This window comes from Bactrocera latifrons, unplaced genomic scaffold, assembly GCF_001853355.1.
Source record: "Bactrocera latifrons isolate USDA-ARS-PBARC rearing strain unplaced genomic scaffold, ASM185335v1 scaffold_85, whole genome shotgun sequence".
In the NCBI taxonomy this organism is placed as follows: domain Eukaryota; kingdom Metazoa; phylum Arthropoda; class Insecta; order Diptera; family Tephritidae; genus Bactrocera; species Bactrocera latifrons.
The window spans coordinates 296,749-312,970 of NW_017537545.1; the positions used below are offsets into that span (position 1 = coordinate 296,749).

At 36.5% G+C, this 16,222-nt stretch overlaps 4 protein-coding genes across 4 annotated transcripts; 2 read left to right on the plus strand and 2 right to left on the minus strand.

The window, feature by feature from the left end:
* Positions 1–487: 487 nt before the first annotated feature.
* LOC108977212 (cell division cycle 5-like protein) lies at positions 488–3,493 on the minus strand. The gene is made up of 6 exons (XM_018946806.1): positions 3,304–3,493; positions 2,986–3,251; positions 2,791–2,921; positions 1,954–2,731; positions 829–1,885; positions 488–767 (listed from the first exon to the last, which is right to left on the minus strand). The coding sequence occupies exons 1-6, from the start codon at positions 3,346–3,348 to the stop codon at positions 594–596; spliced, it is 2,451 nt and encodes an 816-aa protein (XP_018802351.1). The 5' UTR covers positions 3,349–3,493; the 3' UTR covers positions 488–593.
* A 696-nt stretch (positions 3,494–4,189) lies between these two features.
* Positions 4,190–10,112, plus strand: LOC108977202. Its single transcript, XM_018946788.1, has 5 exons — positions 4,190–4,269; positions 4,332–5,070; positions 5,253–7,863; positions 7,988–8,723; positions 9,269–10,112. Exons 1-5 carry the CDS (start codon positions 4,216–4,218, stop codon positions 9,566–9,568), a joined length of 4,440 nt encoding a protein of 1,479 aa, XP_018802333.1. The 5' UTR covers positions 4,190–4,215; the 3' UTR covers positions 9,569–10,112.
* Positions 10,113–10,204: 92 nt separating this feature from the next.
* LOC108977203 lies at positions 10,205–13,283 on the minus strand. The gene is made up of 3 exons (XM_018946789.1): positions 13,059–13,283; positions 12,693–12,959; positions 10,205–12,272 (listed from the first exon to the last, which is right to left on the minus strand). The coding sequence occupies exons 2-3, from the start codon at positions 12,952–12,954 to the stop codon at positions 10,228–10,230; spliced, it is 2,307 nt and encodes a 768-aa protein (XP_018802334.1). The 5' UTR covers positions 12,955–12,959; positions 13,059–13,283; the 3' UTR covers positions 10,205–10,227.
* Positions 13,284–13,721: 438 nt separating this feature from the next.
* Positions 13,722–15,513, plus strand: LOC108977165 (innexin inx5). Its single transcript, XM_018946738.1, has 3 exons — positions 13,722–14,350; positions 14,409–14,548; positions 14,682–15,513. Exons 1-3 carry the CDS (start codon positions 13,873–13,875, stop codon positions 15,195–15,197), a joined length of 1,134 nt encoding a protein of 377 aa, XP_018802283.1. The 5' UTR covers positions 13,722–13,872; the 3' UTR covers positions 15,198–15,513.
* The last annotated feature ends 709 nt before the right edge of the window (positions 15,514–16,222 follow it).

Sequence of the window (16,222 nt, forward strand, 5' to 3'; positions counted from 1 at the left end):
CCCATTTATTTGTGTAATGTATTATATTATTGGGCAAAATACGAAATATGAAAGACAATTGAAAGAAAAAATGAATTTACACGTAAGTGCTGCAACGCAATTCTAAATTTTATTGTACCATATGTGAATGCTATAAATGCGATACATGTAGGCATATGCGCAATATCAATATATAAGTAATAAAAATTGTAAGACAAATATAATTTAAGACTTGACACCGCATACAACCGATCTGATACATATATAATACGCGTGTGCTATTGCGATATTTGGTAATTTAAACATTTAGAAATATTAGCTCCAAAATGTGTTTGGCGAATTAAATCCTTAGGCATAATTTTACTCTATTACGAAACTTATCAATTTCATAGTATTGTAGCACCAAATAAAATATTTATTGTATCCTCGTATTCACAATTATGGCAATTCAATCATGTCCAAGCGTGACTGAATTTATTTTAATACAAAATATAATAAAAAGTCCGCCTAGATTGAAGATACTTTGAAGTTTTTTATTTGTCAATCAATATGTGTATTTTTTTCCTAATCAATCATAAAGGTTATCTTGAAATGCTKATATTTTGTTATTGCATTCAATTAGAAGTTTCATCAGTTTCAGCGATTTCAGTGATCTCATTGATTTGCTCAGTGCTTTCGTACAATTCTATTTCCTGCTGCGCTTGGTCAAGCTCTTCACATAGTTTAGCATATTTCTGCTGTAATTCTTTTTCACGTTCCATTTGACGGCGTACGTCCTCTTGTAACGACTGCAAGCAAAAAAAAAAATTAGATCTATATTAGATATATATCAATGTTTTTTTAAACTACCTCTAAGCGTCGCGGTATGGCAACCGCTTCCTGTTCAGCCAAAAACTTGAAAGTTGACAATGCTAAAGAATTCTGCTCGATTTGATCGTAGGTGTCCTGCAACTGTTTTATCATGGCCTGTGCGCGCGCTTGATAGCCACCTGTTAGAATTTTTAGTTTTTTCTCGATTTTAGCACAGCGTTTTGCTTCCTTCGCCATGTGTCGACGGTTTTGTTCCAATTGTTTTTCGGCTGACTCCAAGCGATCTTTTTTGCTCGCCAAATTAGCGCGCGTATAGCGATTTTGCGATGGCAAATAGAGCACTTGGCCTAAACATTCTTGCCACACTTGCGAATAAACATCCATCGGTAGGTCACCGTGACCCATGCCCTCTTTAACGACATCCATTTCTTCTTTGATAAGGTTTGAAGCCTTCTCCAAATCGGGTTTCTTAAACTCTTCGTATGGATTTGATTTAAAGTAATTTTGTAATTGTTCAATTTTGTTTTGTGATTGACCGGGCACGGGGTCTTTCACAGAGTCAAATAAGAGCATTGTGATCATTTCATGCTTTATCAGTTCCTCGGCTTTTTGCATGTCAGTGAGATTTTGTTTCTCGGATTGTGGTCGTAAAATCTTTGTATTCACTTCGGTTGGTCGTGGTAGTTGTCTTTGTATGGCTTGCGAACGTTTCTCTAATTCACGTTGCCGTTTGGCATTTTCTTCAGCGATTGCTCTTGCATCAACATCAGCTTGATCTTCTACAACATTTTCTGATTTCGTCTCGGTGGTTTCATGGTCGTCATGCTCAGGTACAACGATTTCGTAATCATTACGTGGGACAGGCAATGTTGCCAATCCTTCACGTAAGGAGTGTTTCAGTTGCTTTTGATAATTGCGATATACTGCAGGTGTTTCGCCGACATTCAAATTATCTTCGGGATTGATGCTTAACTTGTCTCTTACTAAAGTGGGCGTTTGGCCCACAACAGCATGCGGTGTTTTTCCTAGTGGCACTAGAGCATTGGACGCAGGTGTAGCAAATCCTGGTGTATTACTATCGCCACCCCGTTGTGTTCTAGTCAACGAAAGAAATATTTGCAAATAAATCAAAGCGGTCACTGTGTAAATGAAATATAAACTAACCTGAATGGAGTTGCTATTACGGTGTTGGGTGTAGTAATCGAGGCCGATTTGGGTAACGCACCCGAGAAGTCCGATTCGTGTAGTGGAGTATTGATACCACCTTTTAAAGGTGTATCAACGTGTGTTAGAGCCATCATATTTTGTGCCTCCTGCATTATGCGATCTGTGAAAGGTGCTGGCGTGCGAGGCGTCGCAGTTACTTGTGGCGTGATAGAGTAATCAGCTAAAAGTGCATCTGTGGTTTCAACACCGCTTTCACCTGCTACTTCTTTGGCTATTTCACTAGCACGACCCAACTTAACAACCTGTTGCAATTCGTGATCAGATATTTGTGGTTGAGGGAGTACCAATTTCGAGCGTTTCCTTTCAGGTTCTAAGTTCTGCAACATGGCTAGTGGCATATCATTTTCTTTGCGCTGTTTCAGTTTTTGTTTATCTTTCTTTCTCTCTCGTTCTTCCTTTTCGGAACGCAATTCACCATCAAGATCTTGTTGTCTCATCTTATTGAAATCAGGTCCTTGTTTATCGACGTTCTCTTCTGATGTGTCGTAAAAACCAATAGCCGGACGTTTCTCAAATGGAATCTCTGCATTGTAATCAATGCCTTTGATGCGTTTTCTATTACCGCTACCAATACCCGCAGCACGAAGTTCTCTCCGTTTTTGCAAAGCTGCCAAACGCCGTGCTTCCTCCAATTGCTTTTCGCGCGCTTTGCGCTTAGCTTTTTTGCCTTGGGTATTGGCTAGACGAGCGCGTGCCTCTGACAGCATCTCCAATTCTAAATATAATAACAAAAAAACTTAGTAGTAAAGAAAATAATGAATTATCTAAACAAACCATCTTCATCCATGTCTTTAGGGTCTGGGCGTGCAGGTTTAGTCTCCGGATTGGGATCTATTTCACCCGGTTTTAATTTGCGCGGATCGTCTCCACCATCTTCGCCATCCTCTTTCCGCTGCGCTTGATCACTTTAATGAAAACAAACATTGCTGAAATAGAAGCAATAGCTCAAAAAGCTCTGTATATACTTACAGAAGATATTCGTAGCGCTCCAAGCACTGTGCAGCAGTACGTCCTATGATGGGAGCTATTGTACGCCATTGGGTTGGCATTAATTTCGCCAAATGCAATAATTTCTCATCTTCCTCCCGTGACCATTCTGTTTTCTTAATACTGGGGTCTAACCACTCGTACCAACGTGCCTTACATTGTTTGGCTGACTTTCGATGCAGTAGTGATGCTATACGGGACCACTGATTTTTGCCATATTTCATAACCGCTGCTTTCAGGATTTCATCCTAAAGTTAGGACATGTTACAAGAGAAAATGTTAAAAATTGTGCATGCTTACCTCGGTGTTTCTCCACACACCTCCCTTTATCATTATTCGTGGCATGATTGCTGTTGATTACGGGCCTTACTTTTTAATAAATGAAATTACTATTTAGTTCAAATTATATTATTTTAGCAAAAACAACAACGCAAACGAGAAATTTACACCAGTTTACGCGATTTTACCCAATTGCCGCATTAAAAATGTCAAAGTAGACATGGTTGTATTCAATGACAGTGACTACACACAGCTTGTAAAGTGATCGGACGAATGTTGAAATATAACAAAATTATGAAAATAATTTATTTTTATCACAAATAAAATTGGTCTTGCTGTTTAAATATTCTAAAGAGATAAAAAATATTTTTTTTTAATTATATAGAGTTTTTACAGATTTATATTTTACTTTTTTTTTATCTAGAATTCACAATGTTAAAATTGTAAATATTTGCACATGATTTTTAAGCAAAATCAAATAATGTTGGAATTATTATATATTTTTGAAAATAATATATAATTGCACTAATCTCCGTATAATTATTCCATACATGTCGATTGCTGGTTAAATCATTGATTAAATACTCAAGAGCGCTAATAGAGATGCCTGTTAAATTTTCTATGAGTTTCTTTATGCTACATTCATTAAACTGACCGAAATTCTTGTATACGTTCATGTCTTCCTCAAGCAAAGGATTTACGAGTTCCCTGGTGTTTAACGCCAACGTTTCAATATATTGAAGCTTATTTAGCTTATGTTTTTTTTCTTGGTATTTATATAAGATTTCAGTGTAGTTGGTAGTTCAAAGTAATCGAATAACCATTTTATGGTTATGTTTTGATTATGCTTCGTTACACAGCTGTTTCTATGTTTGTTTGTCATTCAGAAAAGTTGAAGATTAAATTGTGAACAGGAAAAGTTGTAGAAAAATTATGAACGAAGGAGTTATCTCCAGCTACGAGCATTTAATTGGTGGTTCTGGTTTGGTGAGCCACAGTACAGAATTTTAAAATACAATGTTATTGTTTTTACTCTAACTATATTGTAGCCGTCTGACCTAGCTATAGAAATGGCAGCGGCCACTTCGATTCACGCAACTATCGGAACGGATTACCATAAAGAGATAACACCACAGCAATCACAAAATCAACATTCACGGTCTTTCCATCATCCGTCGACATATAATAATTTAATTGGTGCTATGTGTGACGGTACTACGCAAAGTATAGTTCCCGCACAAATGAGCTTTACTTGTAATAATAATAACAGTGCAACATATATTGGTAATGGTGCGAGTAATACTGCCTTTACACAAATACCATTCGTTCAAATTCACACGACGGATGTGCAACCACAGAGTGCATTTAATAGTACAAGATTTAGAAGAAATCTCACTAATAATAATCAAGAAGAAATAAAAGCTGAACCAATTAAATCTGAAAATTCTGAAAGTGCCAAAGAACGAATAAATGGAACTCCCACACCACCAGTACCTGTGCAGCAAAGAAGTGACAGCCAAACTTCTAAAAATTTTACTCAAAATGAGAAAGTAATTTATTCGCATTTAGAAACTACTCGTGGACATTCGGATGAAGTCAATGAAAAAAACACAAAAACATGCAAAAAAAGGGGAGCATCGTTTACTTTTCCAGATATTTATAAATGCCAGCATTGCGCTTTTGTAAGTTTGACCGAAAGAAGTTTGCAACTGCACCTCAATTCCAATTTTCAAGGAACCTCCCGTATATGTGAAAATGCCATTAGTCGAACGAAACTACAATGTCTAGGTAAGGTCTTGAATCGGGAACTCCTCTGCTTTCTTATTATGATATAATATAGTATGTTCTTATATGGTATTTGTTTGTGTAGGGTATTATGATGATAAGGTCAAAGTTTATTTTAATATTTTCCTTGTAAATTATATGTACATATAGTTATACTGAAACTAATTTATTATTCCTGGTTTTAGGTTGTGACAATATTTTCTACGCTTACTCGGTTGTAGAGACTCATTTACGAGAAGACCATTTAATGTCCGAAGAAGATATAACAGAACTAATGCAGACTATTAAAAGGAATAACCAACCTTCTGAGCCATCGAACACGGTTAGCAACGTAAAAACATCTGATATAGAGGTTTCCAATGACGCCTCTATTAAAGGAATGCAGCGCAGAAGTCGGATATATTTGAAGAATGTTGAATGTTTGCGCGAACCGAATAGAGATCCGATTGAGCAACAAGATAATCTAATCAATGATAGCCTTTTTCATTTTGAAAATGATGAATGCAATGCACTAGAAAACATTGGCAGCATTAGCATGGAGGAGCAGGATCTTATAGGCATGCTCACTAACGGCGAACCATTATTTCACAACAAAAACGACAATAATATTGATAATATCGTTAATGAAACTTTAGCGGCAACTGTAGAAACAACCAAGTCAGTAAATCCACCAAAACAAAAAATTTCCATTAAGAGTGTTGATGTACTACGTGAACCAGCTTTGGCGCGTCGTGATTATGAGTTGCAATCATTCGGCGATTTCATTAGCGTCTGCAATGATTTAAATTTGCACGTACCAAACAATAGCAACACCAACAACAACAACGAAAGTAACTGTGATAACAGCCACAGTAGAATAAATGACACGGATGGGCAATACAGTTATTCCGTGCCTCCGAATAGAGAACCACTCGTTGGTAATAATGGCGATGCTGGCATAGCTGAATTCACAAATGAATTCGAAAAACCAAGAAGACCTAAAATTTATATAAAAAACGTTGATATACTTAAAGAACCAATGACATTTTCGAACAATATCAATGCTCCATCTATAACAGAGTCCACCAACAACGTAATGAATTTCAATTTTATGCAACCAACAATACCACAAACGGTGAATTCCTACCTAGATACCGTTGATAGCCTGAACGCAACAGTGCCGCCTTTTAATGGTGGCATGTCACAGCTGCCGCTTGGCACCATATCAGATCAATATCTCTTCGATAGTGGGGGTGGGAACTTTTTAGTAAACAGTACCACCACCGTCTCAGATAACTACACGTATGGCAATGAACAAACTGCAGAAAATTTCCTAATGGATTCTAATCGGTTTGCGGATGCGATAACACCAATGACAACTGAACCTACACCGTCACCTCCTACCATGAGTACAACAGTAAGTCATAATAACAACTGTACGACAGATGCTCAACTAACACAAGCTACTGCCATTACAAATGTGCAAAAGCAGAAAATTTTTATAAAAAATGTAGACATTCTGAAAGAACCGCAGTTCCAAGAACCACGTGGCCTATTACATTTGCGTACTGTGGACGAACTAAATTTAATGAACCGAAAAGACGTTGAAAACTTAATAGCACCGAATTTGGAGGGCAATCAAGCCAATCTAGTTGAAGAGGAATTGAGTGAAAACTTTGTGCGCTCGAACAATGCAAATGGAGAGTCCCTGTCGGCAATTGATAACTGCAATGCCAGTAATCTAATTGAAGCGATATCCTACGGCTGTGAATCATTTAAATTGAATGAGTTTTCAACACAAAACGGTTGGCATGATGACTATGATTTAGGTGACGATATTAGGGAGATCATAACGAGTACTATGGCGCCAACTTTACCCTCAGCTCAAAAGACAATACACGATTTAGATACACCACAAATATCGCTGATATCGATACCAGATATGGAAGAGCTCACCGGTACTAGTGCTGAACTAAATGTCAGTTCAGAGTCTATAACAAACGTTCACCCTACAATGACTTCGACTGTAACACAACAACAAAAAAGTACAAATTTCAGTTTTGAATGCGAAATCCCTTCCGCTGAAAACATAAGCCTTGAAGAACCGGTTTGTAGCTCTGAAAATTTAGTTAATGCGACTGCGATCTGTAATGAGGTTATGTCGGAACCTCAAACAGAACCTGAGTCGATTGATACAGCTCTATTAGAAAGCGCAGAAGTACTAAAACAGGAGCGCTTGCATCAAGCCACCCCTGGAGAACATACCGATGCGGCACCTCCACAAAAAAATAAGGCGAACAACTTTGACGACATTCCACCGCTCACACCAATGACTTCAGCTACATATGCTGTGAGCAGTAACTTAAATACCTCAACAACTATTGTTGCTCCGACTGGTTTACCGGTGCCGCCACTTGTACCTATGTTACCACCAAAAGCTATAACAATAACAAACGTTAACACGCCTGCGAATTCAACGGAACGTGGACGCATTTATGTAGCGAATAATCTAATGCAAGCACCTAACGCTACGACAATGTCGCAAACACCAAAGGCACAAACACCAACGATCAAATCTCATAGTACGAAGAGCTTAGACAAACAGCAGACCAAAACACCAATTGCTGTCTCTGTAACGGGTGGCACTTCGGTACGTGGCCGTCCGTTTGGTTCGAATCGTACTGGCATAACGAAGCTTCGCAAGCAACCGCTTAATGAAAATGGAGCTGGCGTATACCTGAAGTGCACCGTAACAGGTTGTGCCTTTCGATTTAAAAAGTCCAGCACGCTAGATTATCACATAAGGTGCCATAGCAGGTAAGAAATTAGACATCTAGATTAGAATTGTTTTTTTTTTTTTTTAATATTTTATGCATTTCCGATTCTACTCGTATCGTTCAGTTTTGTGATTTATTATTAAAAACTAACTTTTTGATTGCAGTGAATCTCCTCCACAGTCCATGGCATGTCCTGAATGCAAAGCGCCGTTTACCAACTGGAATTCGTTGCATACACACCTCTGGCGTTCGCACAAAATCGACATGGAGCTGTATAGCTGTGAACTGTGCAGCTTCAAAACACCGATATACTCCCGCTTACTAAACACACATTCCAAAATTCATTATGACGAACGCAACTACAAGTGCGACCAGTGCGAGAAAGCTTTCAAGAATACAAAACAATTGAAAAATCATCGTCGTTGGCACCGCAACCATAACAAATCCACAACATCTCCATCAGCGAAGCGCGAAATTTCTAAAAAGGCAGATATATCAGCTTCCGAAAGCAACGGTCCAATGGTGTTAGCGCCAACAACAACTAACGCCAGCACATCTGATGCCACACAAGTACCTGTAACCGCAGCGCGTCATTTTTACAGATGCAAGGACTGCGAAGCTGTTTTTTCACATCAGAAAACATTACGAGAGCATCTGTGCAAGAACGCCGCCGCAGCGATACAGTGCGAGGTGTGTGATCGGGTGCTGACGTCACGCTCCTCTATCAAATTGCACATGCAAACGCACGAGTCATCGCGGCGTTTTAAATGTAACGTCTGCGACTATTCTGGCAGTGATCACAACGCCTTTCGACGCCATAAAATGACACACGACAATAATGCGAAGATGTATGCTTGTGTTCACTGTGATTACAAGTCAATACAGAGCGTGGCATATCAGGTAAGGGATAACAACTAAATTTCTATAGTTTGTCACGAAGTCCTTTTGGTCGAGTTTTAGGTTGGACCAAATTAAAATCATTTGCCTAGTTTATTTGACTTTAAATTATAGCTGAATATATCGTTAGTTGAAATTAGAATGGCCGATATTTGAAAAGTTTAAGAATTAGCTCATATTTCCGGTTTCTAAATAGTTTACCATGATGTTTGTAACACCCAAACGTAAACCCTATAGTACATATATAAATATAATAATTGAACACTATAGCAATAGCTGCCATAATAACCGAACGATCAAAATCATGCCTTCGTATGAAAAAATTTTTCATTTTACGAGGTATCTTCACAATATTTGGCATTGGTAAAAAATTGTGTTCAATTCGTTCTTTACACAGACCTAGCCATCAAGCGGAAGGTTTCTTTGCTCGGTCTCGCATGACTCAGCCTTTCCTTGTTTAAAATATACTATATTTAATACAAATTATTTAATTTTAATATATCCTAACCAAAAGTGTATGTTTTTTATTTACAATAATTTTCTTGCAGAAACATGTTCAACAAAAACATCCACATGTGGCCGATTCCATCATTTATAAGTGCAAAATGTGCACATATGCCACCATAAATAAGGGTTTATTCGATTTGCATCAAGTGAAACATGAAAAAAAGAATGGCAACATTGAAGCAACTGCTGCAATTCCTGGTGAAAATGCATTTTGCGCAGAAAATGCAACAACAGTAAAAACAAAGATCAAAGTAAAGAGCCACTTATTACTGACCACTTCAACAGATTCAACAATGGATTCTAATGAGCTGTGCTTCGATGCAGTAACTATGCCGTCATAGTTATAACATCATCTGGTAACGTAGAAAAGTTGCCATAAAAATATGAAATTTCTAACTTTGTTTACTTTTATTTGAAAAATTAGATGAATTACTGTTAATTCACTATGTATGTTTGTAATTATGTAAATAGTTTAGATTAATTAGTTTTAGGCTCAACGGCAATGCTCAGTGCAAACTTAGTTTTCAGAATATAATGGCGCAAACTTTATAGAAGAGATTTAATGTGGTCTCCAAGACCATAACAACAATATTTAATGGAAGAGTAAAAATCAGCATAAAATACTATTGAATTGAATAAAATAGTTTGAATGATTTGAATTTATGTTAGCATTGCCTTTGAGTACATTTATACTAGCCCTGTGGCATTTTTTCATTTTCATTTTTGTATGTTATGTATTTTTTAAGTATCTATGTAGTTAAGAGTGTCTATGTTTTTTGTAGATTTTAACTTGTATACACTACGTACTGTATAATATTTTATTTGATATACTTATACAATATATGAGAACAGTATGATATACAACACATGTATGTATGTATGTAATTTATTGTGTGTTTATATTATATACATATACCTATGTATAACAATGATTACAAAATCGTCATTTCTTACTAATAACTTAGTCAAAACATCATGTCCCATTTCCTTTTAATATATTTTATTCAACTAATTTCTCGCCATAGACAACTGGCATCTCCGCCTGTAGGCGCAACAAACGTACATATGTTACCAACTGCCAATCTTCAGGGTCATCGCCATGCTCTGTGAAAGTCGACGAATACGAAACCAATTCTTGTGAGCCATCCATATCGAAATCAGCAATGAGCATAGAGTTCTCCTGGTTATTCAGATCCGGCTGGCATACAATTTCGTTATGATCATTTCGACAGAATTGTACAATATTGCTCTGTGAGGTGTTTTCGATGCGATAATCAGCGCCGGTGAATATGACCAACATTACAGTTTCTGTAATCATATGCATTTTGTAGTTATTCAGCAGTAAATTACTGTTACTGCTACGTCGCCGACGGGTGACATTCTGTTCAGCTAGTGGCAATGTGTAGGTGTGTCGCTTTTGTATGAGATAGTCAAATGCGCTAAACGCCTTCGTGGGGAAGTCATGTACCAGCTCTTCGTTGTGTAATTTATCATTATCACTTTGACGTTTTGTCTTATTTGACGTGATGTGGTTCTGTTTGGTAGTTTTTGTGGCATTCTCCTTGCCAATGTGAGTTTTGGCCTTTTTGTTTGCCGTTGCGGCGCTATTGCGCGCATTGTTTGCTTTGGTTGAGGGCTCAACCTTGCTTGGTGTGCGAAGTGCATCCTTTTGGTTGTTCCAATTCCAAAATTTCATAACAAAACCTGACATTTCATTTTTGGTATTTTTGAAATGCCATTGTGCCGGCACCATGCCAAACATTGCGGAATTGGTGAAGTTTCGCAGGACGGTAGTTTTGTTGCCGTGTGTTTCGCGTAGCACGAACGTGACGTTGCAATCATCTGGGCACTTACCGCGATTTTCCACGATCAGTTCACGCCCACTGAGCGAGTAAATGTTGCGTTGCGCGTCGGTTTCTTTGCGTTGGCCATAGTGGCGGTGCTGCGCAATTTTGGAAGCGGGCATAAGCTTTTGGCCCGTTGCAATCGATTTATTTGTTATTAAGGCAAATAAGTCTGCTAAACTTTTCGAACGTTGCGCTTCGGTATTATTGCGCCAACAATTGAATGTTACCTTTTGAGAGTTCTCCAATTGCAACTTGTGCAACACATCGCAATCCTGTACCTTAAAGCCATCACCCATTGGTTTGCCACTGCGGCCGGAGAGTATACGTAAGAAATTTCTCTCTTCGACCCGATGATTTCCAGCACGCAGTTCACCTTTATGCACAAGATTGCGTGTGCGCAGTTCATAAGGGATGCTAGTTACCATTAATATCTCTAAAACGCCATCGCCATCTAAATCTGGCAGTATTACGGGGAAATCCAACGCATCTACTCTGTGTGGTGAACGTTCTTTATAATGCCAATACCATTTACCGGAAATTGGATCTATTGCGCCCAATTTACCTAATTCATCAAGCACTAAGCAATCGGAACGTCCATTTTGATCTACGTCTATTAGTGTGCAATCAATGGCTACAGGTTCGTCAACCATTTGATCGTACCAGGCTACAGCTCCAGAACTGCCAATTAGCGATATAATGCCATTGCGTTTGGCGTTGTTGTTATTCGGGAAGAAATCATCACCGCGATACAAGAATATTAAATTATTTTCCCAACTGCGTAAGCCGCCCACCACGTGAACACCGCCTTTCAGTTCGATATTTGTGTAGTTGTTGAGCCAATTGTGTGTTCGTATTTGATCTACAGGTGCGGGGCATGATTTATTGCAGGGCACCAACCAAACAAAACCAAAAACAGCAAACACACATAAAAGCAACGAAGATATGAAACAACAACGTCGTGCCGGTGTCATAGGTTCATGTGTGCTGAGATCCTTCAAGCTGCCGCGTCCCAAAATAGCTACGTTATCAGCATCAAGATGGTTACGTTCATCATAGTCGCTATTGAAACTTGAAAAACTGCTGGCCTGGTCATTTAATCCGATATCGGACATCATCACGGAACGAAAAGTGTTTTGCATGTTGGTCGTGTAACTGCTGGGTCTTCGCTCCTGTCCCTTGTTGTTTAGTGAATTATTTCCTGAAAAACATGCACACAGAACAGTTTTTTGGTTTGCCTTGGACAATAATTAATGTCAAATTTCGTGAAGATATATTGCCAAATAAAAACTCAGCTCGACATATTCATCATTTATATATATACATATATATATTATATATACATATACATATATATATTATATATATACATATGTATATATACATATAAATATTTATTTCGTTCGCGTTTCGACGTTTTATGTGTTATAAACTGAGTATACCCTGTTCAGGGTACTCCATCCAATGAGGAGTAGCTACACGCCCTCTCTTTTATTAATTTTTTTCCCGATTTGTTTAACCTAAACACACATATAAATTAATACACGCTTTCGCGGTAATATGAATTTGGCACAGATTATCGGTAACCCAAACAAAATTTTTGAAAACTGCATGTTCTTACCTGTTTTCGATGAAACAAGCGAATCGTGACACTTAAGATGAGTAGTATTCAAGTCGTTCTGTAATTGGCGTAGTGCGAGACTTCTGGGAGGCTCCTTTTTAACAATACATGCGTTTTGATTTACCTGTTGTTGCTGGTATATTTTTTGCTTTGAATGTTTTATACTGTTGTGAATTTCCTCCTCTGATTCCTCGTCGGAATCAGTAATCACCTGGTTTAACGGCGCGTAGATAGCTTGATGAGGATATTCCATATGAAGCATTGTAGCTGCATTGCCACAAGCGAAGAACGAATGAAAATAGGGTGTTTTTGAAAAATCAATAAATAAATAAACWAGTTTGGAATTATGCTAGATTTTCCTCCAACCTGTTTTGACAATGACACTTTTTCATTCGGCAACCACATAGCTTGGATTAATGCATTTGAATTCACGAATTTGTTTAATTAAATATATTAGAGCTTCGTAAGAATATTTTCGGCTTTATTACCTTTTACTTCTTTAACGGTAATGCATAGCAATGCAATATAATGCTATTTCCGCGTTGAGGGTTGTTTTGCGATATGCAACAGCTGTTAGAAACAGAGTGCTCATAATGCAAAAAATTAGCAAGAGAATTGATTGGGCTTATGGTTATTCTATTTTTATTTATGGTTATTTTATTTTTTATAAATAATCTGGGAAAAATATTAAAAACTGTAACTATAATAATAAAAGTGTGGCTGCCGTAAGGATATGTGATTTTAACTTTATTTTAGATTTTGATAACCATTATATATTTTGAAATCTCTATTGGTGATTTCATATATTTTGYATTACATTAGAATTATTTATTTATTTCGTCTGTGTATGATACAGTTTCGTAAATATATAATTTTCTTGTTATAATTTTGTAAAAACTGTTTTATGTTAACCTTAAATGTGTAATTACGACTGTGAGTTCTACAAAACGATTGTAGTAGATTATGTGATTTGTAGAATGGAAATGTATTCCTGTAAATTACAAAAAATCCGTTATTTAATGAAAACAAGCGCTTTTACGTTTGAAACGTGTTTTCCATCCATGTTAAGCAACAATAACATAAATCACGAATTTATATGTACACTGCAAAGTAAAATTAATACAAAATTTGCGATTTCGTGTTTCATATTTTGGAAATATTTGTTCCACAAACGGTCAATATGTATGCCGCCGTGAAACCGCTTTCGAAATATTTGCAATTGAAATCAGTACGCATATATGATGTGGTATTCACTTTGCACTCCAAATGTACGGTTGTGATTTTATTAACTTGCACATTTCTGCTATCAGCAAAGCAATATTTCGGTGAGCCTATACAATGTCTGGGCGATGACAAATACGGTGAATTTGTTAACTCATATTGCTGGACATTGGGCACATATATATACAATGTTTACGATGTACAAGATCGTATACCACATGGCAACAAATTGTTAAATACGCAGACTGGAGAAGCCTCTCCATATATAGCAGAGGGATTAATCCCAGAGGTTTATGGTGTAACAGAACGAGTGTATTTGCGTTATTACCAATGGGTCATTATGTTGCTACTTTTGCAATCGGTTTTCTTTTATTTTCCATCTTTCCTTTGGAAGATGTGGGAAGGTCAACGACTAAAACAATTGTGCTCCGAAGTTGGTGAGTCTAAATTTCTTTCTGCTTTATTCAAGTATATATTGTTGTTTTAATCATGTAGGTGATGCATTGATTCCCGAAAATACTTACGTAGAACGTTTAAAATTGTTAGTGAAATACTTCTCAACCAACTACAAGGAAATACACTTTTGTTATATGGTAAAAGGATTAACATGTGAAGTGCTAAATTTTGTAATTGGTGTAAGTAAATAATATTTAAGGCTTATCTAAATCGTTGAAAAGTTTTCTCTGTTTAATTTATAAGAGTCTTCTTTTGAAATGAGTAATATTTGTATACATATGTACAGTGTATAATTTATGTTAATAATTACAGATTATCAATATTTTGTTGCTTGACGTGTTTTTAAACGGATTTTGGACAAAGTATATTGAAGCGCTTATTGCCGTTCTACGTTATGATTGGGACAACTGGAATCGAATGAGCTCCCGAATTTTTCCGAAAGTTGCTAAATGCGACTACTTTGTGTTCGGACCAGGTGGTTCTCAAACCAAGCGCGACGTTCTTTGTATTCTCCCACTGAATATATTAAACGAGAAGATTTTTGTTTTTTTATGGTGCTGGTTCCTTATTATGGCAGTAATCGCCGGTTTGAATTTGCTGTACCGGCTATTTTTGATGTCCAGTAGAACTTTTCGGTTAAAAATGATAAGTACTCAGTTGCGTCCAATGTCTACGACACAGGTACAGCTCGCTTTAGAGAACATCAGCTTTGGTGACTGGTTTTTGCTATTTAAAGTCAGTGTAAATATTAATCCAATGTTATTTCGAGATTTAATTAACGAACTCTACAAGCAACATAAATTGAGTAATAATTTGTCTTCGGTGTAAGAACTCATCTCACTAAAACTAACATTGCAAATATTTGAGTATGTACTCACTGAGTGTTCATAAAATATTCCATATAAAATTTTGAAAATAATTTTGGATTCTTAAAGAATAGAAAAATCGGTTTATTTTAAGTTCTAATTGGTAGCAAATATTAATTTGCTGTACACCCAAAAAATATAAAAGTGCCTTGTTATTGAATTACTTATAATCGTTTTTGAACTACTTGCTTGATGCTATTATACAAATATGTATATTACAGTATAAGATTTTTCTTTATGAATTCTAGATTTTTCTATAGACGATAGCATCGTATACATATCTTTATTTTTATGTATGAAAATCGAAAGACGAAAAATGAATTAATTGAAAGTTTGAATAAAATAGATATTTTTGGAAGATGACATAATTTAATTATTTTTTTCATTTTAAAATTGGTGGTGAACATACATATAAAATCTGATATTGACTAATATGCTGGTAAGTGCTCAATTGTTTAAGCGTCCAATGTCATTCAACATTTTCTGAATTTCAAAGCTACCCTTTATATAACGCTGTAGAATTTTTCATTATATATAATAATGAATTCAACATATGAGGTGTGTATAAAAAAATAACAGAAATTTTAAAATACAAAATCACTTGTTTGGTGAGTCCAATTTTCATTTGGCGATTTACGTTTTTTTTTTAATAAAAATTGTTTTCGTGAATTCTTGAACAAGGTTTGTTTTTAGGATTGTATTAAAAGCTAACATAAGTGCATAATATCGTTTAGAGAATATTTTGAAGGCGACAGTATTAATATAGACAAATGAATAAATATTTTTTTTAAAAAGCGAAAATTACTTTATTTTTTGAATACACATTGTACATACTTCGATAATATGACTTATGAATTATGACGGTTGGTTGTTGCTATAGCGGCCGAAAACATACCTGAAGTAATTTCTAGGCATGGTGCCCAGCTGAGAGCCCTTGACCGAATAAAAATTGTGGTTCATTCAGTTACTTAGGTTTAAAAAGTTCTC

Bases quoted from the DNA above. Each gene is read 5' to 3' on its own strand.
- LOC108977212 (XM_018946806.1), bottom strand. From the start codon at position 3,348: ATGCCACGAATAATGATAAAGGGAGGTGTGTGGAGAAACACCGAG. The intron at 3,252-3,303 runs GTAAGCATGCAC...TCCTAACTTTAG, and splicing joins GTGTGTGGAGAAACACCGAG to GATGAAATCCTGAAAGCAGC. The intron at 768-828 runs GTAGTTTAAAAA...TTTTGCTTGCAG, and splicing joins CCATACCGCGACGCTTAGAG to TCGTTACAAGAGGACGTACG.
- LOC108977202 (XM_018946788.1), top strand. From the start codon at position 4,216: ATGAACGAAGGAGTTATCTCCAGCTACGAGCATTTAATTGGTGGTTCT. The intron at 4,270-4,331 runs GTGAGCCACAGT...ACTATATTGTAG, and splicing joins TAATTGGTGGTTCTGGTTTG to CCGTCTGACCTAGCTATAGA. The intron at 7,864-7,987 runs GTAAGAAATTAG...TTTTGATTGCAG, and splicing joins CACATAAGGTGCCATAGCAG to TGAATCTCCTCCACAGTCCA.
- LOC108977203 (XM_018946789.1), bottom strand. From the start codon at position 12,954: ATGCTTCATATGGAATATCCTCATCAAGCTATCTACGCGCCGTTAAAC. The intron at 12,273-12,692 runs GTAAGAACATGC...CATGTTTTTCAG, and splicing joins GCTTGTTTCATCGAAAACAG to GAAATAATTCACTAAACAAC.
- LOC108977165 (XM_018946738.1), top strand. From the start codon at position 13,873: ATGTATGCCGCCGTGAAACCGCTTTCGAAATATTTGCAATTGAAATCA. The intron at 14,351-14,408 runs GTGAGTCTAAAT...TTAATCATGTAG, and splicing joins ACAATTGTGCTCCGAAGTTG to GTGATGCATTGATTCCCGAA. The intron at 14,549-14,681 runs GTAAGTAAATAA...TAATAATTACAG, and splicing joins TGCTAAATTTTGTAATTGGT to ATTATCAATATTTTGTTGCT.